At 36.6% G+C, this 25,758-nt stretch overlaps 1 protein-coding gene across 1 annotated transcript in view; it reads left to right on the top strand.

Annotated features, from left to right (window-relative positions):
- The window catches only part of LOC123548496 (leucine-rich repeat and coiled-coil domain-containing protein 1-like), a 373,147-nt gene that overhangs the window by 71,118 nt on the left and 276,271 nt on the right, over nt 1–25,758 (top strand). Inside the window, exons 6-9 of the mRNA XM_045335795.2 lie at nt 4,657–4,833; nt 11,805–11,891; nt 14,355–14,448; nt 16,165–16,297. Of these exons, the coding sequence (XP_045191730.2) occupies nt 4,657–4,833; nt 11,805–11,891; nt 14,355–14,448; nt 16,165–16,297 (491 nt within the window). The remainder of the gene's footprint in view (nt 1–4,656; nt 4,834–11,804; nt 11,892–14,354; nt 14,449–16,164; nt 16,298–25,758) is intronic.

The following is a 25,758-nucleotide window of genomic DNA, read 5'->3' as shown; positions in this document are numbered from 1 at the left end:
CTTTCCAATTTTAGGTGTATTTTAAGGTATCTCTACCTGGTAAGGAGTTTTTTTGTGGACTTAGAAAAACAAAACACTTAGTTATTACTAAACAACTACAAAATTAAAATTCCATTTGCAAATACAGGTGCTAGAGTAAAGAAATTTGCTGTGACGGGCGTATATTGTGACATTCTTGCACTCTTGTTCAGTTTGTAGTTCTTACATTGCTGATTTTTTATGTTACTATTTTAAATTATTTTACATCAAAAACCTATCTGACTACTGTCAAAATTAGCCTGAAAGAAGACAGTAAGTGCTGACTGTGTAACACATAAATCGTGTGATTTAATATGCACCTGACAACATTTATGCCACTGTTCAAGGACATAGGGCATTATTCCAGGATTTGCAGACAAATGATGTTATGCATTCCCTTCCTGTTAATCAAATGTGCAGAATAACCTTAATAGGTAAGTAATTGTTTGTGACATACAGCTGATGGTAATCAGACTACTGGAATAAATGTTGGTTGATTTTAAGCTTCAGTGCTTTTGATGTTTGGAAATTTCCATTTGATTCAGTAATTGTTTTCAGTGTTCTCCATTTGTTACCACAAACCATCTGCTGGTCTGTATGAAGAATAATAGAATAGCTTACCAGAACATGTAATTACTCAGAAATTATTTATTGTGACTTCCAAACTTGGTCTGTAGTATCTTGGCAAGGTCTCAAATTAGTTCAAAAGATTCTGCTTGACTCCTTTAGTGGACTGCTAGGGCTAAAAATCCTTCTTATGAATTGATTGATGGATCATCATTAAAATTGCTTGTAAGATAGTATCATTATATTAGCTCCGCTCTCAAATTTGATCAAACAGGGGCATTCAGCCCCTTTAGGAACCACTAGAGCTAAAAAGAAATACATTGAAATGACCTTTTCTTTTGAACTACTTGATGGATTTTTATCAAGATCATTATTAGGTCTTCTCCAAGTTTTGTTCAGATGAGAGCACTTTGGGCCCCTTGTAGGGGCAGCTAGCGCTAAATGATAGAAATACCTTTAAACAACTTATCATGAACCACTTGTTTGATCTTCAAGAAACTTGCTCTGTAGCATTATTATAAGATCATCTCCCACATTTGTTCAAATGTACGTTCAGCCCCTTTTAGGGGCCGCTATAGAGCTAAAAATAGAAATGTCTTTTAACAACTTTTCAAGAACTGCTTGATGGATCTTCATCAAGTTTGGTCTGTAGCATCTTTATAAGAGATAGACAAAGAAAGATAATATTAATTTTATAAACTTGCATTTCTTATGTATTTTAGCTAAATGCATTATTGTTAATGCACATCATTGACAAATATAATATAACAGTTCTAACATTCATATAATTCCCAAGGCTAACTGTGTTTATAGAATTAATAGTATGCTAAAATAATTTTATTTTGGTTGGGTAACCAGGATAGGAAAATTAGAAAATTTAACAATACCTCTTTTAACCTGTATCATGCTTGACACGATTGATTCTGCCTTTGCGACCAGTGTAGATCATGACCAGCCTGTATATCTGTGCAGTCTAATCAAGATCTGCACTGTTCCCTATTCAGTCAGTATCTTTTTGGTAAGCACCCCTTTTAATAGTCAATAATACTGTCCAAAAGATGGATAATTTCATAATATGAATTCAGCAGGGTAAGGGTTAAAAACTGAACACGTAATTGGCTCTCATTGAATGTAAGTAAGTGTAAATGATCTGATAGTGATGTTTTGAACAAACCCATTACTTGATTTGAATATGATAAACCACCATTAAGACAGCTCCTGGCTAACTTGAAATATATATATATTCTTATTCTTTTCTCGATATTCTGAATAAGACACTGTGGGCTGACAATCTCTAAAGATCTTAGTAAGCCAGCTTATACCAATTATATTATATCCAAAGTAAAACACTCTCTCTGTGCATCTTGATCAGGAGAAATGTCAGGACAAACAATAAGGAAATTGAAACATGGGCTTATAACACCTTTGTCCACTCCCAATTACAATATCATTGAATTGTTTGGCACTGTCCTGGCAAAAATCCCTAACAAAATTGAAATGCCATAAACAGGTTGACAGCATACTATGGTTGTAACATGATTATAGAGTGTTTTCTTCATGATAATACCATATACTACTCCTGCACGATAATTTGAATGACAGCATGTTTATATTATCGTTTGATTGTTATGGTTCTCATGCATCGTTGAACTCAAAATGGTTGTCAATGATAGAAGTTAAGTGCATACTGTAATGTTATACAAAAATATTTTCTGTATTGAAACGTTTTAATGTAGAAAAATCATAATTATCAAACATGTTATCGTGCGAGATTTATACTGGCAAACCTTAGAAAAACACCATCACCTATTTCTCAAATCATATTTTGCAAAATCAAATTTAACCTTTTTAGCTCACCTGAGCAATGCTCATGGTGAGCTATTGTGATCATGCTGTGTCCGTTGTCCGTGGTCCATGGTGCGTGTGTGTGTGTGTGTGCGCGTCCTTCGTCAACAATTTAAATGACATCTCCTCCAAAACGGAATGAATTTTGATGAAACTTTTATTTGAAACTTAGATGGTCCTCTACCAAAATTGTTCAAACAGTTCTGCTTGGTTGCACATAGGGGCTAAAAACAGAAAAATCTTCAAACGACATCTCCTCCTAAACCGATGGTCTGATTTTGAAATAATTTCACACAAATGTTCCTTATGTCACCCTCTACCAAGAATGTTCAAATTATTTTGATTCGTCAAAAATTTTTCCCTATATGTATATAGTGGAAACTTGAAAATACTTCTTGCCCGATTTTAGAATAATTTTACACAAATGGTCGTTATGTGACCCTTTACCAAGATTGTTCAAATTGTTTTGATTCATAGTGGAAACTTTAAAAATCTTCTTGTTTGAAACTGCTGGCCTGATTTTAAAATAATTGTACACAAATGGTTCTTGTGTGACCCTCTACCAAGGTCATTCAAATTATTCCCATTCATCTAAAAACATGGCTGCCAGGGGGCGTGGTCACTTTTTATGCCCCCGAAGGGAGGCATATAGTTTTTGAACCGTCTGTTGGTCTGTCCGCAATTTTCGTGTCCGGTCCATATCTTTGTCATCCATGGATGGATTTTCAAATAACTTGGCATGAATGTGTACCACAGTAAGATGATGTGTCGCGCGCAAGACCCAGGTCCGTAGCTCAAAGGTCAAGGTCACACTTAGACGTTTGAGGAAATTTTTCATGATAGTGCATTGATGGGCGTGTCCGGTCCATATCTTTGTCATCCATGGATGGATTTTCAAGTAACTACGCATAAATGTGTGGCTAGGTAAGACGACGTGTCGCCCGCAAGACCCAGGTCTGTAGCTCAAAGGTCAAGGTCACACTTAGACCTTAAAGGTCATATTTCATGATAGTGCATTGATGGGCGTGTCCGGTCCATATCTTTGTCATTCATGCATGAATTTTAAAATTATTGGTCATGAATGTGTACCACAGTACGACGACGTGTCGCGCGCAAGACCCAGGTCCGTAGCTCAAAAGTCAAGGTCACACTTAGACGTTGAAGGTCATATTTCATGATAGTGCAATGATGGGCATGTCCGGTCTATATCTTTGTCATTCATGCATGGATTTTAAAATAACTACGCATGAATGTGTGGCACAGTAAGACGTGTCGCGCGCAAGACCCAGGTCCATAGGTCAAAGGTCCTAAACTCTAACATCGGCCATAACTATTCATTCAAAGTGCCATCAGGGGCATGTGTCATCCTATGGAGACAGCTCTTGTTCCTTTATGTATATAGTAGAAACTTAGAAAATCTTCTTGTATAAAACTGTTAGCAGAAAGTGGCAGAATCTTAGGGGTGTTCTGTGTATGCTCCAATGTAAAAAGATAGGGTGTTGAATGTAAAGGTTCAGCATAACAATGCCATAAAGGATCTTGGTATGCCTGCCTGTGTAAGACAGGGTTTCCCTAACTGAGGGACAAGGAGGAATAGAAAACAAGCATTAGCAAGGTTTGTAATCCATATTGTCCTGTGGGTTGGGAAAACATTAATTTTGTCATTCATAGGCAGACAGGTGTGATAATTTTTCTTGTTGATCACATTAGATTAGATCACAATGACAAACAGGTTCCCATGCCTGAAGAAACCTTATGAAAGACTGACCTTTAAGAGGTCATAAGATGATTGATTGCCTGTGGTCAACTGATGACAGAATGATATTCTTTTGGGGCTAAAGACCAAGCCCATGGCAATCTTGAGATACTGTTTTGCTTATAACTGAATAACTATTTAGCCTAAAGCTGTCAAATTTTGTAGGATGATTGCTTAGGTCAGTATCTGACCCCTGTTGCTTTAGGGAATTAGTGGGTTAAAGTTCAAGGTCACAGTGTCTTTGACAGTATAATAGTGTTGTAGACCATTTCCCTTCAATTTAAAAAACAACAAAAACTTTTATCACAAACATTGTATGGTTTGACTGTTCTTTTTGTCTGTCGCTAAACATTGTGTCTTTGTGCTATAGATTGATATTGTTAAGTAATTAATGCAGCTTTCTGCTTTTACAAATAAAGGTTTCCAGGTTCTTTTCTTCTTATCGTTAACTAAAATTTGTTTTATTTCAGGAATCAAACAAAACTGATTTGATAACACCAAGGATTGATAAAGCTGTAGAGAAGTTCCGTCAGCGCCACCATCAGCAGCCAAACGTAGAATCATCCTCGGCAGATACCAGTGTAATACAGTCTGTCACTGATACTGAACAAAGTCCTTATCCAGCTAGGAGTCATCCAATAGTTAAGGTAAAACCAGAGAGATCACCATTTTGTACTTATATAAATATGGATATATGCATCTTGTAAATCTTCTTTATTCCTCCAATTGAAAGGCAAAGGGAGAATGTGGTAGTCAATCTCTCCATATGAGCCATGCCATGGGAAAATCAACATAGTGGCTTTGCGACCAGCATGGATCCAGACCAGCCTGCGCATCTGCGCAGTCTGGTCAGGATCCATGCTGTTCGCTTTCAAAGCCTATTGCTATTAGAGAAACTGTTAGTGAACAGCATGGATCCTGACCAGACTGCGCAGATGCGCAGGCTGGTCTGGATCCATGCTGGTCGCAAAGCCACTATGTTGGTTTTCCCATGACACGGCTCATATCTGTTTGTCCATCCATCTTTTACAGTTGTTTCAAGCATAACCCTAAAACATTTAAAAGGGTTTTGTTGAAATTCAGTAGAATGTTAAAGGACATTGAGAACAAATACCATGTACAAGAGCCATAAATCTACCGTGCTTACTTTTTGAATTATCTCCCTTAATTTAATCTGATAACACTTGTCTCAAGGGCATAATGCCATCATTGTTAAAGGTATTTTGTAAAACTTAACACAATCACTGATGGTATTGAAAGAAAATACCTTGTACAAAAACTGTAACTCCATCTTGCTTGCTGTTTGAATTATTTCCCTTTAATGGATTTACTTGTCCAGGGTATAGCTCTTTGACTGCTGAATGGGAATTTATTGATACTGAAAGATGGAGAACATTTAGGGAAACTGCAGCACAGTTTGCTTACTTTTTTGAATCGTCTCCCTTTATTAAATTTACTTTGACACATTGTCAGGAGCATAACTCCAAAACAAAGGGATTTTGTTAATACAATGGCAGAGGAAACTGAAAGGAAGCCCAATGTACAAGTACCATAAATCTTCTTTGCTCACTTTCATAATTGACCAAATGCCGGCTGTCAATCAAACCAATAAATCGATAAGTGATCAACCAATCAATGCGCTTGATTCGACGCACACCTCTAGATGGTGTTAATGTAAATATTACCCTCCGACACTGCGATCTCGACAATGATAAAAACAACTGATAAATTCCTTTTGAAAATGATTATATATACATGTAAAACTTATTAGAAATGGTAAAAAGGTGTCAGTAGGGACTTTGCAAGTCTGATAGTCGCTTCCCAGAATGCCTAGATTATCCTTTTTCCAAAGCCTAAGTAAAGTTTTGAGAAGTGTCTTCGCTGGATTAAGACCTGTGGACATCCTCACAGACAATTGAAATTGGATAAAATCGACAGAAACTACCACCACATATTTGTATATACAATGGTATTAATATATCTAGCTTTCACCTAATTCACATCGTGCCATTTTTAGCTCACCTGTCACAAAGTGACAAGGTGAGCTTTTGTGATCGCACAGTGTCCGTCGTCCGTGCGTCCGTCTTTCCGTAAACTTTTCCTTGTGACATCTCTAGAGGTCACATTTTTCATGGGATCTTTCTGAAAGTTGGTCAGAATGTTCATCTTGATGATATCTAGGTGAAGTTCGAAACTGGGTCCATGCGGTCAAAAACTAGGTCAGTAGGTCTAAAAATAGAAAAACCTTGTGACCTCTCTAGAGGCCATAATTTTCAACGGATCTTCATGAAAATTGGTCAGAATGTTCACCTTGATGATATCTAGGTAAAGTTCGAAACTGGGTTACGTGCCTTTAAAAACTAGGTCAGTAGGTCTAAAAATAGAAAAACCTTGTGACCTCTCTAGAGGCCATATATTTCACAAGATCTTCATGAAAGTTGGTCAGAACATTCACCTTGATGATATCTAGGTCAAGTTTGAAACTGGGTCACGTGCCATCAAAAACTAGGTCAGTAGGTCAAATAATAGAAAAACATTGTGACCTCTCTAAAGGCCATATTTTTCATGGGATCTGTATGAAAGTTGGTCTGAATTTTCATCTTGATGATATCTAGGTCAAGTTCGAAACTGGGTCACGTGCGGTCAAAAACTAGGTCAGTAGGTCTAAAAATAGAAAAACCTTGTGACCTTTCTAGAGGCCATATATTTCATGAAATCTTCATGAAAATTGGTCAGAATGTTCACCTTGATGATATCTAAATCAAGTTCGAAAGTGGGTCACGTGCGGTCAAAAACTAGGTCAGTAGGTCAAATAATAGAAAAACCTTGTGACCTCTCTAGAGGCCATATTTTCATGGGATCTGTATGAAAGTTGGTCTGAATGTTCATCTTAATGATATCTAGGTCAAATTTGAAAGTGGGTCACGTGCCATCAAAAACTAGGTCAGTAGGTCAAATAATAGAAAAACCTTGTGACCTCTCTAAAGGCCATAGTTTTCAATAGATCTTCATGAAAGTTGGTCTGAATGTTCATCTTGATGATATCTAGGTCAAGTTCGAAACAGGGTCATGTGCGGTCAAAAACTAGGTCAGTAGGTCTAAAAATAGAAAAACCTTGTGACCTCTCTAGAGGCCATACTTGTGAATGGATCTCCATAAAAATTGGTCAGAATGTTCATCTTGATGATATCTAGGTCAAGTTTGAAAGTGGGTCACGTCCATCAAAAAGTAGGTCAGTAGGTTTAATAATGAAAAAACGTTGTGACCTCGCTAGAGGCCATATTTTTCATGGGATCTGTATGAAAGTTGGTCTGAATGTTTATCTTGATGATATCTAGGTCAAGTTTGAAAATGGGTCAACTGCGATTAAAAACTAGGTCAGTAGGTCTAAAAATAGAAAAACCTTTTGACCTCTGGAGACCATATTTTTCAATGGATCTTCATGAAAATTGGTCAGAATTTTTATCTTGATAATGTCTAGGTCAAGTTCAAAACTGGGTCACATGAGCTCAAAAACTAGGTCACTATGTCAAATAATAGAAAAAACGACGTCATACTCAAAACTGGATCATGTGGGAAGAGGTGAGCGCATCATAGTCCTCTTGTTTTTTTAGCTCGTCACAAAGTGACAAGGTGAGCTTTTGTGATCGCGCGGTGTCCGTCGTCCGTGCGTGCGTGCGTCCGTAAACTTTTGCTTGTGACATCTCTAGAGGTCACATTTTTCATGGGATTTTTCTGAAAGTTGGTCAGAATGTTCATCTTGATGATATCTAGGTGAAGTTTGAAACTGGGTCAGGTGCGGTCAAAAACTAGGTCAGTAGATCTAAAAATAGAAAAACCTTATGACCTCTCTAGAGGCCATATTTTTCATGAGATCTTCATGAAAATTGGTCAGAATGTTCACCTTAAAGACATCTAGGTCAAGTTCGAAACTGGGTCACGTGGGGTCAAAAACTAGGTCAGTAGGTCTAAAAATAGAAAAACCTTGTGACCTCTCTAGAGGCCATATTTCTCAATGGATCTTCATGAAAATTGGTCAGAATGTTCACCTTGATGATATCTAGGTCAAGTTTGAAACTGGGTCACGTGGGGTTAAAAACTAGGTCAGTAGATCTAAAAATAGAAAAACCTTGTGACCTCTCTAGAGGCCATATTTTTCATGAGATCTTCATGAATATTGGTGAGAATGTTTATCTTGATGATATCTAGGTCAAGTTCAAAACTGGGTCACATGGTATTGAAAACTAGGTCAGTAGGTCTAAAAATAGAAAAACTTTGTGACCTCTCTAGAGGCTATATTTCTCAATGGATCTTCAAGGAAATTGGTCAGAACGTTCACCTTGATGATATCTAGGTCAGGTTCGAAACTGGGTCACGTGGGTCAAAAACTAGGTCAGTAGGTCTAAAAGTAGAAAAACCTTGTGACCTCTCTAGAGGCCATGTTTCTCAATGGATCTTCATGAAAATTGGTGAGAATGTTCAGCTTGATGATATCTAGGTCAGGTTCGTAACTGGGTCATGTGCGGTCAAAAACTAGGTCAGTAGGTCGAAAAATAGAAAAACCTTGTGACCTCTCTAGAGGCCATATTTTTCACGAGATCTTCATGAAAATTGGTGAGAATGTTCACCTTGATGATATCTAGGTCAAGTTTAAAAGTGGGTCACGTGCCTTCTAAAACTAGGTCATTAGGTCAAATAATATAAAAACCTTGTGACCTCTCTAGAGGTCATATTTTTCAATGGATCTTCATGAAAATTGGTCAGAATTTTTTATCTTGATGATATCTAGGTCACATGTGCTCAAAAAGGCGGGAAAAAAGTCAAACAGACACTGTGCGGAGATTATATGGAAATCGTGCAATTTCAGAGCAGTTGCCTTGCAGTCAACGCAAGCTTCCAACGGAAATCTTACGTGCCGGAGATGACCAATATATATAACCATTTGAAAAATGTAATGCCATATCAAGGCCGCCGCACGGAAATGATGTGGCCGCTGTAGGGTTGTCGCGCAATGATTGCTCAATATCCGTGCGATTTCATTCGGCACTGCAGCAGGCAGGAACCTTGTGGCAGCTGTGCGAGGGCCCTGCGAAGGTCTCAGGTGTCTACAGTCGCCGTATGATTTCTTTTAGGCACTATGTCCACGGAATATCGTGCGTTGGCTTCACAATCAGCGTGTGGCCACCTAACGATGCCTGTGCGGAGATTGTTCAAAGCCACCTGCGACATGTCTACGGGCTTTCGATTAATTCAGATATGTATAACTTTTTGCTAAACAAAATCATAGAGGCTGCGGAGCCCGTGAATCCGTACAAAAATCGCACTCATCAAGACGATGTGCAGAACCCATGAGTCAGCCATGTCGGCTTAAGGTCAAGGTCACAACTCAAGGTCAAAGGTTTCAGCCTTCAATTTCCTGTCCGCTCTGTATATCCTAAACCCTTGAGATATTGAAATGGGTCAATATCACTATCAAACATGTGCAGAACATGAGTCAGCATGTGGCTCAGTCAGGTCACAACTAGGTCAAAGGTTGAGCCTTCATTCTGTCCCTTGTATCTCAAGCGGCGATGGTTGCACTAAATCCCTCAGAGGGGTTCGAACTCATGGGGTGATCTTCACTGAGGGTCATGGTTACAACTACATCCCTCAGAAAGTCAAATGGGTTTCCTCCATTAAGCTGGAAGTCCATTCCAAATTTCGTGCGTCCACATATTGTATCTCCTAAACCCCTTGAAGGATAATCATGAAACTATTGGGTCAAATGATCACCTCATCAAGACGATGTGCAGAACCCATGAGTCAGCCATGTTAGCTCAAGGTCAAGGTCACAACTCGAGGTCAAAGGTTTCAGCCTTCCATTTCGTGTCTGCTCTGTATCTCCTAAACCCCTTGAAATATAATCATGAAACTTGGGTCAAATGATCACCTCATCAACACGATGTGCAGAACCCATGAGTCTGCCATGTTGGCTTAAGGTCAAGGTCACAACTCAAGGTCAAAGGTTTGAGCCACTATCCATAACAGCGGCAGGGGATATAGCTGTCTTTCAGACTGCCTTGTTCAGCATTATTTAAGTCATGTAACAGTTAACCTATCCAGTGTTCCTGTACCAGTACTAACCTGGTCTCCTTAAGTAACTGCCTACTTCCCCACATGATTCAAAGGCCGAAGACAAAATGACTCGTGACACAAAATTGCTAAAAAGTGACAGTGTATATACTTTTAAGTTGAGAATATCATAACCATTGTTCATCAAAATTTGTCACAGTGTTTATTGGCATTATATCTCAGTCAGATTTGATTACCATCGCAGTCGTTCCTGTGGCTTTGGAGTTTTTGTTCTTGGATTACGGAATATTACAAAATTGACATAGTTTGCTTTCTGACTTGAATAGTTCTTATCAAATGTTCACCAAGCTTGGTCATAATATGAGCCGTGCCATAAGAAACCAACATAGTGGGTTTGCGACCAGCATGGATCCAGACCAGCTTGCGCATCCGCGCAGTCTGGTCAGGATCCATGCTGTTCGCTTTTAAAGCCTATTGCCATTAGACAAACTGTTAGCGAACAGCATGAATCCTGACCAGCCTGCGCGGCTGGTCTGGATCCATGCTGGTCGCAAACCCACTATGTTGGTTTTCCCATGGCACGGCTCATATTTATAGGCATAAAATCTTAGACAGCTTCATTTAGCAGTGAAATAGTCCCTGGGTCACTGTTGAGTTTTGGCCTTTGTGTTTATAGGTTTATTGTCTTGGCCAAGTTTGGTAATCGGCTTTGTCTGTCTGGAATTATTTCCCTTGAATGAGTTGAAATTGAGAAAATTCACAATAGGTTTCCTTAATAAGAAGAGAGTTAAACAATGGAGAATTAATTTTCCAAGTGTTCCAAAAGTAATCAACAATTTGAATTAGTGGTGGAGAAGAAACCATTTCAGACATCAGGTCTTCAGTCAAGTGGGATTAAATTCACCGCATGGAGACTGTAAGTCTGGGTTCAGTCTACTGATCAGGTATGGCAAGCATCACTTTAAATGCAAACAAAAGTGATTGCAACAGAACAAAAATTAGATTGTCTGTAATCAGACACATCTTTGACCTTGACCTGGCATCCAAGTATGAAATCATGACATTTGATTACAAACAGGACTACAAATAGGATTACAGAGCTTAAGCAGCCTGATGGAAGGAATACAAATTATGTCTGCATCACTGCCAGGCAGTCCCAGATTAAATTCAACTAACAGTCCTTGACCTGTCTCTTTTACGCACAAAGAAAAACATTTAGGTGTGTCTTTGTTAAAAGTAGATGTCCATTGGTGAGATGTCGAACTATGGAACCAGGGGTTGCATGTTTGATTCCCAGCTCCTATAAGTAATTTTACTTATAGTCTTGTCACGGATCTGTTTGGGTACTTCACACTAGCCACATTGAAAATATATTGAAAGCTTGAGGAATTGGAGGATCTTTCTTACCTTTCATTATTCTCCAAAGTCCTAAAATGACTAAAATTCTTCTTGAAGAAATGGCCATATGCAGCTTTCCATAGTAAAAAAATATATACATATATTACACATTGTATGTTTATGAAAAATATGTGTTTTTTTTTTGCAGGGAAAGGAAGAGAATTTAGAGAAAGATCAAGATCAGAGATTAGAACAGCTTGAACAACAGATTGCCCAATTACTGAACAAAGCTAAGGTAGGAATCATTAAAATGTGGATACGCTGATTGATAACTGAGAACAAAGGTCAGTATGTCATGTCAATGTCCTTTTATGATTAATGGGAAATCATTTTACTTCTGCTTTAGAGAGGTCTAGTTAAAAATGTGTGCCCCCATGATGTTCATCTCATTTCAGAACAGCTTGCAATTTCCTTCAAATGTCAGAGGTGATAAGATCAGTATCAAACGTTTTAAAGATGAGAATGTAGGTCAGTCTGAGAATCCTGTCTCGCCATTTGTCAGTTTCAAATATAATATTATGCTCAAATATAACCAATCAGGTGCTGGAATTAAGAGACTCACGATCTTTAAATGCATCTTCATATGGGCTCAGTATAATTTAAGTCAAAAGTTTGAAAATTTGAAGGGTTTCTGCTACTTTTTATGCCTCAGCATATTTATGTGGGGGATATATAGAGTTGCTGCTGTCTGTAAATATGTCGGTACATCCCAGACTCTTGCGTGTCCAACTCCTCTCACTCAGACTGATTTGCTACAAACTTTCACAGATGAACTAGCTTGATGTGCAGATGACCATAAAGGAAGGAAATTTTTCTGTGATTATTTTTCTGCAGTTATGGCCCTTTGATAGTTTTTGCTATATGGAATATAGAGAAAAGTCTTGTCTCCAACTCCTCCCACACTAGTAGCCTGATTTGCTTCAAACTTTCTCAGATGAATAAGCTAAATGTGCTGATGACATTAAAGAAAGGATTTTTTTCTATGAGTATTTTTACAGTAGTTATGGCCATTTAATAGTTTTTTGCTATATAGAGCATGGCACAGTATATGGGGGCATTCATGTTCTATGGACACAATTCTAGTAACAAACTTTTTTGGTGCCTGACTATTGCATTAAAGAACCTTTTTGCATATATTTAAGGACTACACAAATGGTTATCATGAATAAATACCTCCTAGAATGCAGGATGTTGATAGATTTTAGGTCTCTGGCTTAGAATCACTTGCCTTTCAATTCTGTGTGTTTGAGCCCTGCATTTGTCCTAATGTAAGGAAACCAACCATCTGACTTAAAAGAAGTTCATGTGCCTGCCAGTGTCAGAAATAATGCACTGGGTTGCACCATTAGAGGCAAAAATAAATTGTGCCATTGTGACTTAGAATTCATCAAAAACAAAAAGCAAAAACAAATAAAATTTCCTCACAGTTTTGTAAAAGAAGAGCAGTACTTATAATGATATCTTTATTGTACTAAGATGAGCATATATTTCATGATTTCAGAAACTAGATAAATAGCCAAGTAAATACCTCCTTTATTCTTTATGTAGCTACTTTTCCTAAGTACAGCATCTTTAAGCTGTATAATGCACATCCACAATGCAGATATGGAAAAGGTGTGTACATGACATTTATTTACAGTACCTTGAATATGGCAAAAGTACCTTGAATATGGCAAGAGTACCTTGAATGTGACAAAAGTACCTTGAATATGGCAAGAGTACCTTGAATATGGCAAAAGTACCTTGAATCTGGCAAGAGTACCTGGAATATGGCAAAAGTACCTTGAATCTGGCAAGAGTACCTTGAATATGGCAAAAGTACCTTGATTGTGGCATGTTTTTACAGAAAACAGTCACTTGCTTCCATTTCATTTTTGTTTTCATTAATTGTTGCATGTTTACTATGCTGAGGGAGTCCCTGTTTCAGTAATTGAAAGAGGATGCCATATTGACTTTGATGAAATATTTCCATTCATAGGTATTACAAGACATGAAATAAATCATGTGCTCATTTTTATTGCCAAAGAAAGGTGATTGCCTTGACAGATGAAGTTTGTATGTCAAGTTTGGAACCAAATTTATTGAAAAAAAAAAAGATTTCTAATCTGGTATCATATAAAAACCATTTGTTGTATTGTGATGAAACTGGGCATGGACGTTCCCAGGATGGTTCTCCACTAAACTTCTAAACAGTTCCACTTACCAGAGCTGAAAGCTACCTGCCCGCAGTTTGGGTGAAATTTTTAAACATGTTAACTTGGTAGATCATTTCCACCAAGTTTGGCATAGAATGTATATATGACACTGAAAAATGATAAAGTGGGTGGAATTGGTAGAAATACAAGAAGAATGTAAATTTTCTGCATTATTTCAAAAGTGTTGCAACAGTTTTCTGCACATTCAATAATTTTAATTATTTATAAGTATCTTCAAAAATCTTATTTCAATAAGTTTGTACCACTAGTCACTTTCAGAGTACTCACTTTTTTTTTTTTATAGATTTTTGAGAGATATTATTTTTTGCCTAACATACATGTATGTGGGTTAATGGCTTTAAATAGAAACATCTTCATATAACATGCACATCTGAAACCCTGTCAAATTTTGTGTCTGTTCTATAAGAAATTATGTTATTTGAATCTTTCTATCAATGTCATACCTGTAGTTAATCTGGAAATATAAATGCTTATCTTTACAGAGTGATATGGTTGGTAGAAGTTCAAGTGAAGACCTGCCAGCGAGCTCAAGTACAGCAGATGGTCCAAGAGTAACAAGACATATCGCTGAACGAGGTTATTTCCTCCACCTATATCCTGCTAAATTTCTAAAATGGACTGGTCTATCGTTCAATTTGGGCAGTACCATTTATTATTTGAAGGGGTGTTCGCTGAAAATTTACAGTCAGAATAGTGAACAGTGCAGACCATGATCAGCCTGCATCGATGATCTTGGTCTGCACTGGTCACAAAGGCAGAATCACTTGCCGCCAGCAGGCTAAACTAATCATTTGCCACTTCTGTAGATTTAGGACTTGTGCAGGTAGTTATGTGAGGAAGCCATCCAGCTGGCTTTGGGAAGGTCATAGGTCCTACCAAGGTGCTTACCCTTGCCTGAAATTATATGAGCCGTGCCATGGAAAAACCAACATAGTGGCTTTGCGACCAGCATGGATCCAGACCAGCCTGCGCATCCGCGCAGTCTGGTCAGGATCCATGCTGTTCGCTTTCAAAGCCTATTGCTATTAGAGAAACTGTTAGCGAACAGCATGGATCCTGACCAGACTGCGCGGATGCGCAGGCTGGTCTGGATCCATGCTGGTCGCAAACCCACTATGTTGGTTTTCTCATGGCGCGGCTCATATCTAGCAGGCAAGTATGTGGGGCTTCCTCTACTGTTTAACTGGAAAATTACCATATGACCGAAATTGCTATACCAGTGTGATGTTAGAGCTTTATGCATGAATTTTTATGGCTTTCTATTCACAGTGGATATAGATTCCATTTGTATCTCAGTTCCAAAGTAATGGACACAACTGTAGGAGTGTCATGCTCCTTTTGTAGCGGTAAGAGAAAGCAACAGTGTGACAGAATTCAAAATTATTCAGTTGGAATCTTGTAGTTTTACAAAGAAATTAATTAGTAATGGATGTGATGTTTATTGTTTATCACAGTCTCAGAGTCAAGGATATTAATGAAAGAATAGAAGTCCTTGAATTGTGTTATGAATTACAAGGCAGTAATTTGCTATAGATTTTAACAGATAAAAGTGGAGTGTGGGTGTGTTTCTTAAATGTTGTTTGTAACATTTTTCACCAAATGATAGGTGAATGTCATCATTTCAACTAATCCCCTTGGTAACCTACTTGAAGAGTGCCTGTATGGCATGCAAGAGGTCATGGGTTCTTCATACCAAAGACTTTAAAAAATTATACCAGTAGCTCCCTTGCTTGATGCTTTGTATAAAAACTGGCCTTTATTATGTCATACCTTCATTACAATTATGTGACATATCCTTCAGTGAAGACATTATAAGGAAATAACTATGAAGCTGTGTTCCATAGTTGTTCCAGACAAAGGTGAGCAATGCGCAAAATGCAGCCTGCCCCTTTTTAGCAGCACCCTGCCCTTTTTGGAGCCCTAGAAAAATCCCTATATTACAATATATACAGTCCAAGAGGTTTACCTGATAAACTTTGGTCACAGTCCACATTACCTATTTGTACTGATATGCAAATCAGTGCTTACTTAACTAGATTTGGTAATAAATTGGCATCCCAAAACATTTGGTCACAATTTCATTTTGTCATCAGTGATGCATTCAGAATTATTTTGTTTGTCATTTTGGAATATAGTGTGCTGAAACTCACAAAAATATACTTCTAGTAAAACCTTGGATTATATTTCATACAATACTTTAATGTTTTTATGATGTTATCAAAAAGCTATACCAGCTTAATTTCTTCTTAAATACGAGAAAGTATGTACGAATCATTGCGTCTTTTGTAACAGATAGAGCATTGTCTGGGGACAGTGACAGTGGGCATGCTGTGGATGATAGAAAAACAAAGGCAAAGAAATCCCGCTTGCCGAGTTACAGGAAGAGCACAGCTGCTTCAAGAGCTAGGAAAGATGCACAAACTAAGTAAGTTGTACTTTAAACTTATGTAGGACAATGTCCCTTTTTCCTATGAATTAGGCCAGACAAAAAATGTTATTACTTACAGCTCTTTATAAAAGGTTACCATGTTATTCATACTGTGGAATGATCTCTTAGTGTAGCAGGTTACGCTAGAAAACTGTAGCCAGAGGCAACAAACAGTTCTAAAGTCGTCCTAGCTATCTGAACAAATTTTAACCTCATGAAAAAACCATGTCATTCTGATGAAATAAATGCTTATTCAAGAAAACTCCACGGCATATTAATTGCAAGACACATACTTTAAAATCATTAATATATATGAGCCGTGCCATGAGAAAACCAACATAGTGGGTATGCGACCAGCAAGGATCCAGACTAGCCTGCGCATCCGCGCAGTCTGGTCAGGCTCCATGCTATTCGCTTTTAAAGCCTATTGGAATTGGAGAAACTTTTAGCGAACAGCATGGATCCTGACCAGACTGCGCGGATGCGCAGGCTGGTCTGGATCCATGGTGGTCGCACACCCACTATGTTGGTTTTCTCATGGCACGGCTCATATATTGGTTACATCAGTCCATGAAATTTACTGTCAGTGAAAATATAAAATTTCCATTCGTCATCTCTTCAAAAGTTGAAATCCACAGATTTATAGCACTATGAAATAGCTGTTTTTTGGGGTTTTTGTTTTGCAAAAAGCACAAAAATTTTATGCCAACAAAAATCATTTTACAGGATGTATTTTGATCAAGTTTTATAAGTTCAAGAAACACCAAGTCTTCCTTAATGTAAATACACCAAAAATGTTTTTATTTTTGGAATAATTTAGATAATAAAGCAGACATAGTTTCGAATAACGTAGTCATAACCAAAGTCAGGAAATATGTTCTTGATGTAAACATTACAAAATGATTGTTGTCATTAAACAGCAGATACCGATATAGAAAGTTCAGTAGAATAATATTGTGAAAAAAAATTTTGTCAAGAAGATATTCACTAATTTACTTTGTTTGTACTTTGTCAACAGGAAGTGCATTAACTTCGTGTTTGTGCCCATAATTACTTGAATGCGTCTTTTAAGATGAAACCTTATCATTGCATGATTAATCAAAGTTAAAATACGATGCTCACATCAGTAATTGTTGGGTGGTCTTAAAAGATGTTTGTTTTCTGGCATGAGAGCAAATTTATTATTAAGAAAAAATTACGTTGGTCAATGATCGTTCTGTCGTTAAGCTTTCTGATCACGTGGGAGTTTTGTAAAATGATAACGAAAAGCGAAAGCTACTGAAAACAGTGCTCATGCACTAGATATTTGTATGATAGTATTAATCAATGGTTATATTTTTAGCTCCACTATACAAAGTATGGAGAGCTGTCGTACTCTACCCGATGTCAACTTCGGTGTCCTTCCGTGTCTGCTCTTCGGTTAAAGTTTTGATGCACTTTCTCTTTATCTCTGTAATTACTTGATGGATTTGTTTCAAACTTAAAATAATTATTCCTCATTATCACCCACATCAAATAGCACAAAGGCCATAACTTTTGGACCAATATTTTAAGAATTATCCCCTCTTTTGACTTAAAGGTCCAATACTAAGGAAAGTGAACATTTTAATTTCTTTTAAAAAGCACAGAAACTATTTCATTTTATTGGAAAATGAAAGTTGGTATGTAGAAATTCGAAATAAATCGCAGTATATGTACAATTATTTTTCTATGAAGTATGAAGAAAGTTAAAAAGACCTGGGGGGTCATTCTGTCGATTCATTGAAATTTCAACATAATACACATACATTTCTTTGAGTTCCAAAGACCTTCTGTAAATTTTGACCTGCCAATCTTCATTATTTAGTGTCTTGCAGAAGTCTATGCACTGGCTATGAAAAAAATTGCCAACTCACTTTCCCTTAGTAATGGATCTTTAAAATTTCAGGTTAAAGTTTTGGTGCACATTCACTCAATCTCAGTTATTACTAAATGGATTTGATTCAGATTTAAATAGTTGTTTCACATCATCACCCACATCACATGGCACAAGCTCCATAACTCTGGAACCAATTTTCCAAGAATTATGCCCCCTTTTTACTTAGAATTTCAGGTTAAAGTTTTGGTGCACTTGCATTCTATCTCTGCTATTACTTAATAGATTTTATTCAAACTTAAAATAGTTGTTCCACATCATCACTCACATCATATGACACAAGGTCCATAACTCTGGCACCAATTATTCATGAATAATGCCCCCTTTTACTTTGAATTGAAGGTTAATTTTGATGCATTTTCACTATATTTCTGTTAGTACAGAGAGAATTTGATTCAAATTTAAAATAGTTGTTTCACATCATCACCAACATCATATGACACAAGGACCATAACTCTTACACTAGTATTTCCTGAATTATCTCCACTTTTTACTTAGAATTTCAGGTTAAAGTTTTGGTGCACTTTCACTCTATCTCTGTTATTACTAAATCAGTTTGATTCAAACTTAAAGTACACATCATCACCCACATCATATGACACAAGGTGCATCACTCTTGCACCAATATTTCATGAATTATGCCCCCTTTTTGCTTAGAATTATACTTACTTAATGTTTTGATAATTTTATCTTTGTCTCTCTTATTACTTAATTCTTTTGACACAAACATAAGCTATTGTCCAATACCTTCATCCACATTGGAGTCATTAAACACTCCAGTGACTGCTGCAGCTTCCTCAGATGTGCCCATTTTCCCTATCCAGCATCGAAATAGTCGAGCGTGCTGTCTCCTGTGACAGCTCTTGTTTTCCTTCTTTCAGAAATCAAAATAACTAATGCTGTCATAAGGAGAAATCATTTACATTTTGTAAATATAAGATGTCATAAGTATAGCAAAAGCAGCTATTGAAATTCCTTAAGGACTTGAGATAAGCAGAAAATTTTACTTGTTTGTTTAAACTTAATATTGTTGATCAACGAAAACACAAAAAATGATAATGTCAAAAATATATTTTGTTTGCACGTAATTTTGTCGTTTTATGGTCAAAATTGCTCTTGTCAGGATACATGTCTGTGGAATTCAACTTTTCAGAGATGGTGGACGGATAGCTCAGTGGTTTGCACACTGGCGTTCCAATCCTGAGGTTGGGGGTTCGATCCCCGGCAGCTGCTCGGGAATTTTCAGAAACGCTTTTCAGTGTTTCCCACCCAACTAGAGGTGTACTGGTCAGGAACCCAGGCAATCCTTGTGTGTATCAGTGCTATACACTGGGCACGTTAAAGAACTAGGCTGTCTATTCGCAACGAGCTAGGCTAAGTTAGCCGGACAAGCCTGTATCTGATTTCTGATCTCTCTGTCGTGGGGGCTTTGTCTCACTCTGTCCCTCTGGTCAGATCGCTCTGTGTCTGTACTATTAGGGGATGAATTATGCGCCCTGTGTGGCTGCATTTGAACTATGTAAAGCACCTTTGAACATGAAATTGATCATGAAAAGGGCGGTGTATAAATCTGGTATAATAATAATAATAAAGAATGGAATTTTATCTGTTCATTGAGACAACTATGAAAATAAGTCTTATGTCTTTGATTATTTTATAGAATCTGTCTTTTGATCATTTATGTATTGTTTGTCTGTAGGTATCAAATTATTTAATTCTAGAGATACGACAGTAGATTTGGAGGGAAAATTTTTTAAAGTGATGCCAACAGGATTTCATAACAGATACCTCTATCAGCTAGGGTATCCCTATAAAAGCCAAAACTTTTGTTTGGAAATATTTTCATTTTGATTAAACGATACTGGCTAATATAGCTTATTTGTTTTGTTTATATGAGGTATATATCAATCATATGGAGTTTGGTAGACCAATTTTATGAATTTTGAGAACATAAATCAAGGCTTTTAGCTAATTTGTTGGCCACTGACACTGCTTGAACATTTTCTTAGTTTTCTGTTTGAGAAATGACTGGCACAGTTTAGAATTAAAATTTGTGGCCTCTTTTGCTGCTGATTTTGATATATTTGACCCTCAACGCTATCGGTTTGAAGTAGAATTCTTTCGTGTGAGAAAATCATCCTGTTGGCTAATGGTAGGTCAGAGATTCTACCCGATTACAGAAATTGTGCTAGGAGGGGCACCTGGGGTCTTTCTTCACTATTAAATGCTGGAAAGTCCCTCAGTTACCTCAAATTTTGTTGATGGGACTTGAAACCCAAGAAAGCAATCAAAAGAATATTATAGAATTTGCATGAGCAGAATAGGTGTCTGGCTTGTAGATTATAATATTTGATATTTCTAGAATTTCGGTCTGTGGCATTTTTATATGCTCTAATTGAAGCTTGTATAAAAATATATTGCAATCAAATGAGGTAAAAGTGTTGTAGATCAAATCACAATTTTTTAAAAGACATTGATTCCGTATGAGCATTTGCATGAGCGAAATAGGCATCTGTCTTGCAGATTATAATATTTGATATTTCTAGATTTTCGGTCTGTGGCATTTATATTCTCTAACTGAAGCTTGTATAAAAATAGGTTGCAATCAAATTAGGTAAAATGATTTGCATGTTAATGTAAGTAAGGTTGTAGATCAAATCACAATTTTTTAAAAGATATTGATTTTGTATCAGCACGGTGGAATGAGGAGATTAATGATATACATTAATTCATTATAAATGGTTAATTAAATCGAAACACTGGCTCATTAAATGCGGATGTTATGAAACCAAATCAGTTTGCCAGACATCCGCAGAAAAGTGTGAAAATCAGTATGGAGTTACTTCCTGCAAATATGTATTCATAGTGGGTCTTTTTTCCAGAAATTTTGGAATAGTGACAGAGGTTCTGAAAGGAGGGAAAATTGCACCATAAAGACTTAAATATAGGAAAAATTGTATTTTTAATAAATTTGTTACACTTAAAAAGAAAACAACTTAAACACTCATTGACTTGTATTTAAATGGAATGGTTAACATAATATGCTAACAGTTTTGGTTGTATTATTTATTCTTGCATAAAAACTACTTTTTTCACTGGATCCGCCCATGTATTAAGGGGAGAAAAATCGTGCGCAAACAAGGCAATTCACGTGCTGTTAATACCTGATTTTTATTTTTGTAATGCTTTCGTAGGGACGACTATATGTATTTCTGCGCAGATTGACATCTCGTATCTGGGTCTTGTTTCTTTCATAAAAACCTCTTCTTGAAGCATAAAAGATGCAATCTAAACCATAGAATGTTTTGCTGTATCAGTAACTAACGCCAAATGCGCTGCCCCCAACAATGTACGTACTCGTTTCTTCCCTTGTTTACTCCCCTTTAAGAACTCGGCGTCGATTCCGATTTTGTAGACAACCATGAATATTAACACAAAAATTACTGAGTTTCATTATGAGTCCATTGCCATTAGATATTATGCAGTATTGTATTTCAGGAACAATGTAACATCTACAGTAAATTTAGTTTCTTAAATAAATTGATATACTTTAAAATGATAAAGAATTTTTGCCAGTGTTTAAGTTTTACACAGACATACATATCTTGTTATATCAAATACTTGTTTTTCCTTGCATGGCCGTAGTAGAAATAATTTCTCCAGTCAGCTTTCTTAAACTTTGATTGATGATCCGAAAGCTTTTCTAAAAAACAAAAGTCGGGTTCCTTCCATTTAAATAGTTGTTTTACACACAGTCAAGTTGTATAACTGATATTTTATACATGATCTGTAATATATACTACTCAAACGATTTGGATAATAAAAAATTTATTCATATATTTTCTGTATAGAATTTTTTAACAAAACAATGAAAGGGTTATTAAACAACATGGAACTGTTTTTAAATGGCTTTACATTCATATAAATGGCAAAAAATACAACAAGAAACACATCACAGTCAAACAAGCATTCAACATGCATTACGCATTTCAGCACTTCTTTAATGTATAAAGCACAGAAAAATAGTAAGCCAGTCAGTCATCACATCAGAATCCAAGGAAAATTTTTGTACACCCCAAAACAAATTTTGAGAAAAAGATGAAAATTTCTACAGTAAGGATAATAGTAAATTAATGACTGCAGTTAACGAAATCCTGATTTCTAGAAAAGCCTTATTAGCGTTTCATGAATGGAAGCAACAAGTGTTGACCATATGCTGTAATATCATTATTTGGTTTTGGCAAAAATGGCAAACAATTTGAGACTTAAAACTCAAAGTTTTAGTAATAAAATGAATAGAAAGACCGTAAAATCCGCAAAAATCCCCCCCCCCCCCCCCCCCACACACACACACAAATATTAATGGTTTGACAGTACTAATGGTCAGAAGGATTTTCGTCTTGGATACTGTGAAAGTTGTAGGGGGACTTAAATTTTCATGGACTTTGTGGCTGTCAATCTGCAGAATTAAATTCCAACAAGCAGGCAAAATTTCTTATTTTGATAGCAGGAAAATTGATATCCTTGCAAAATAGCCATTTTGGGCAAAACCACAATAATTGACTACTGCAGCAGGAAAGAATTTTGCTTTTTGCTAATCATTTTCGAAAAAAAGATACAGTATAAGGCGAAACTTAGAATAAGGGTATCTGGAACCAGACAAAAAAAAGATTTTGGTTATTTTGGTAAATAATGTTAACATGTTAACATTCTTGATTAATGCTGCATTCTCTGCAGCAGCTACTGTAAGCTGCATTAACTTTTCATTAGGTTATATTGTCACAAATTGTTAAGGGCCTTAATGGGGGCTCATTTATTTAGATATATATTCATGTGACAGTGTCTGGAAATAGAATACATATACTTAAGTCAGTAAAGAATTTGTTGTATTGGAGTCTGACTGTCTTATAGGCATAGGAGCAGTGTGGAGGGGTCAAGAGAGTGCATAATGCCATAGAGGTCCCACTTTTTGCAAAAAAAAAAATCAACAAAAAGAGCTGATTTTTGCACTGAAATAACAGAAGATTAAGGAAAAAAGCATATTTGAGCCGCACCATGAGAAAACCAAATTAGTGCGTTTGTGACCAGCATGCATGCAGTCTGGTCAGGTTCCATGTTGTTCACTTTCAAAGCCTATTGCAATGCACAGGCTGGTCTGAATCCATGCTGATCGCAAATGCACTATGTTGTTTTCTAATGGTGCGGCTCATTAAGAGAGCATTTTGCAGTACTGGTAAGAATCTTGTTTTTGTATTCCATGGTTTTCCAAAAATTTTGATGGACGATATTTTTAAATTCGGCTGGTTGCTCATTTGTAAGTGGGTCGAAATAACAGCAGTACATACACTGATTTATAGCTAAACCTTGCACTTTTTTCGTTATCTAGCATTTTCAGTTTTGAAAAAAAGTGACTAATTATGTTCCCATGATCTATTAGCAATGTTGACAGTAATTTTGGAGCAGTGTTTTCATTGAAATTGGCCATTTTGGCCAGGGTACTGATCGTGAAGTAATGGTAGCATAATTCAGATGACTGCAACCTATGATAATATGTTCTTGCCTTTGAAACTTTGTTTTTAAAGCTGAATTGTTATGGAAATGTCACACTGCTCAAAATGGTATTCATAGAATTACAGAAAAAAATAGTTGTGGAGAATAAGATAAAGGCCCTGAAAATATTCTTCAAAAGTGCTGACATTTTTGTTTTGTAAATCTGTAAGAACCCTATTACATCTCTGACTGTGTATGTAAGAAATATGACAATATGAAAGGTAACAAACTTCAATTGAAAATGCTGGGGCCTCCGTGGGCGAGTGGTGTAGGTCGCTGACTTCAAATCACTTGCTCCTTACTGATGTTGGTTTCAGGCCTCACTCGGGGGGCTTTGAATTCTTCCTGTGAGGAAGCCATCCAGCTGGTTAACTGAAGGTTGGTGGTTCTACCCAGGTGCCCACTTGTGATTAAATAATGCACAGAGGGGCATCTGGGGTCTTCCTCCACCATCAAAGCTGGAAAGTCGCCATATGACCTATAATTGTGTCGGTGCAACGTTAAACACAACAAAATCAATAGAAAATGCTTTCTGTTTCTGTCGTATATAAATCCTGACAAGAAGGGCTTTGATAAAAATGAAACATTAGATCCATTTGAGCTGATTAAATTTTTTTGTTTTGAGTTTGGTCCCTCGATCATTCACTCATATTTTCACTAAACAGAAATGAAAAAAAAAAGATTCATTTCTTCCTTTACATGGAGGATAAGAAGGTTACCCTGCTCATACATATATTCTTTATATATATATACTGACAAAAAAAGGAAGCGATTATTTTACAAAATATTGTGTAAATGACAAAAACAATTTTAAAAGCTGTTAAGCACCTTAAACACAGTTGAAATGATGATAACAAGGAACATGTAACAAATATTTGATACTGGTTTTCATTTTTCAATGTCAAATATACATTTTATATCACACTTTTTAAAAGTGAAAATAATAAGTCACTTTTTTACGCTGAAAGTTCATTATAAACAACTCATTTCATTATAGTAAAGAAGTTGTGACGTCAAAAATGTTGGTTGTATTGTTTCCATATACACGAATTTGACCATTTCTAATGTAAACTGAGCTCTGTCGCACTGAATACATGTACTTGAACTTTGGTTCTTTTTTCCGAATACAAAATCGTTTTAGAAACAGACGCCTGAACCGTTTGCTCAACAAGCAGTATAGGATGAAGTTAATGGCGGAATTGAACACAACAAGAAGGTTACTTATAGTTGTAAACTGAACCCAGTGAACAGAACACTGCAGCACCTGATGATCGAATATAGCAAAAACTATATTGTCGATGAGGGCCGGCAGCTGGCATCCAAGAAAAACATTTATTACTACAATGAGCATAACAGTTAAGTTTGTATCCTTGGAATTCGAAGAACTCATGCAGTTACGTTTTGCGCGAGCTTTACGAACAGCTTGAATCAACAGAATGTTTAAAACGGTTAAAACACTGAAGGGAAGCAAAAACATTATACATAAATACGCGTAAATGAAATACACTTCTTGGAATATCTTGTTACTTCCGATGGTTGTGTACTGGATTGTTGGAACTGTTCGGTTGTAGTAGTCGCTCCATTCTGTCGTTGTTTTGTATTCCAGAAATCTTGGAATATTGTACACGATTGAAGCAATGAATATAATAACGATGACACGTTTTGTTCGAGACATTGTGCAAGTGTTTGCTGCATGCAGCGGTTTACACACAGCAATATATCTTTCCACAGTAAAGGCAAGTGTCGTATAAACTGTCCCTGTTTGAGCAATAAGTGCGACAGGATACACAAACGGATGCATGTAACGGTATGCAAAGTAGTATCCTTCTAATAGGTCTTTCTCTAAGTAAATTGTTGGTAAAGCAAGAAATAATGACATAAATGTAATAGAACCATGTCTTTAACGGCAAGATATAAGAAAAAAAGAATTCGAATTTTTTCCCTTCGGGCTAGTACAGTAATTGATAGGATATTACCTTTTTCCCAAACAAGA

Source organism: Mercenaria mercenaria, chromosome 6, assembly GCF_021730395.1.
Source record: "Mercenaria mercenaria strain notata chromosome 6, MADL_Memer_1, whole genome shotgun sequence".
In the NCBI taxonomy this organism is placed as follows: domain Eukaryota; kingdom Metazoa; phylum Mollusca; class Bivalvia; order Venerida; family Veneridae; genus Mercenaria; species Mercenaria mercenaria.
The sequence above is the reverse complement of the archived record's forward strand: the minus strand, read 5'-3'. Positions and strand labels throughout refer to the sequence as shown.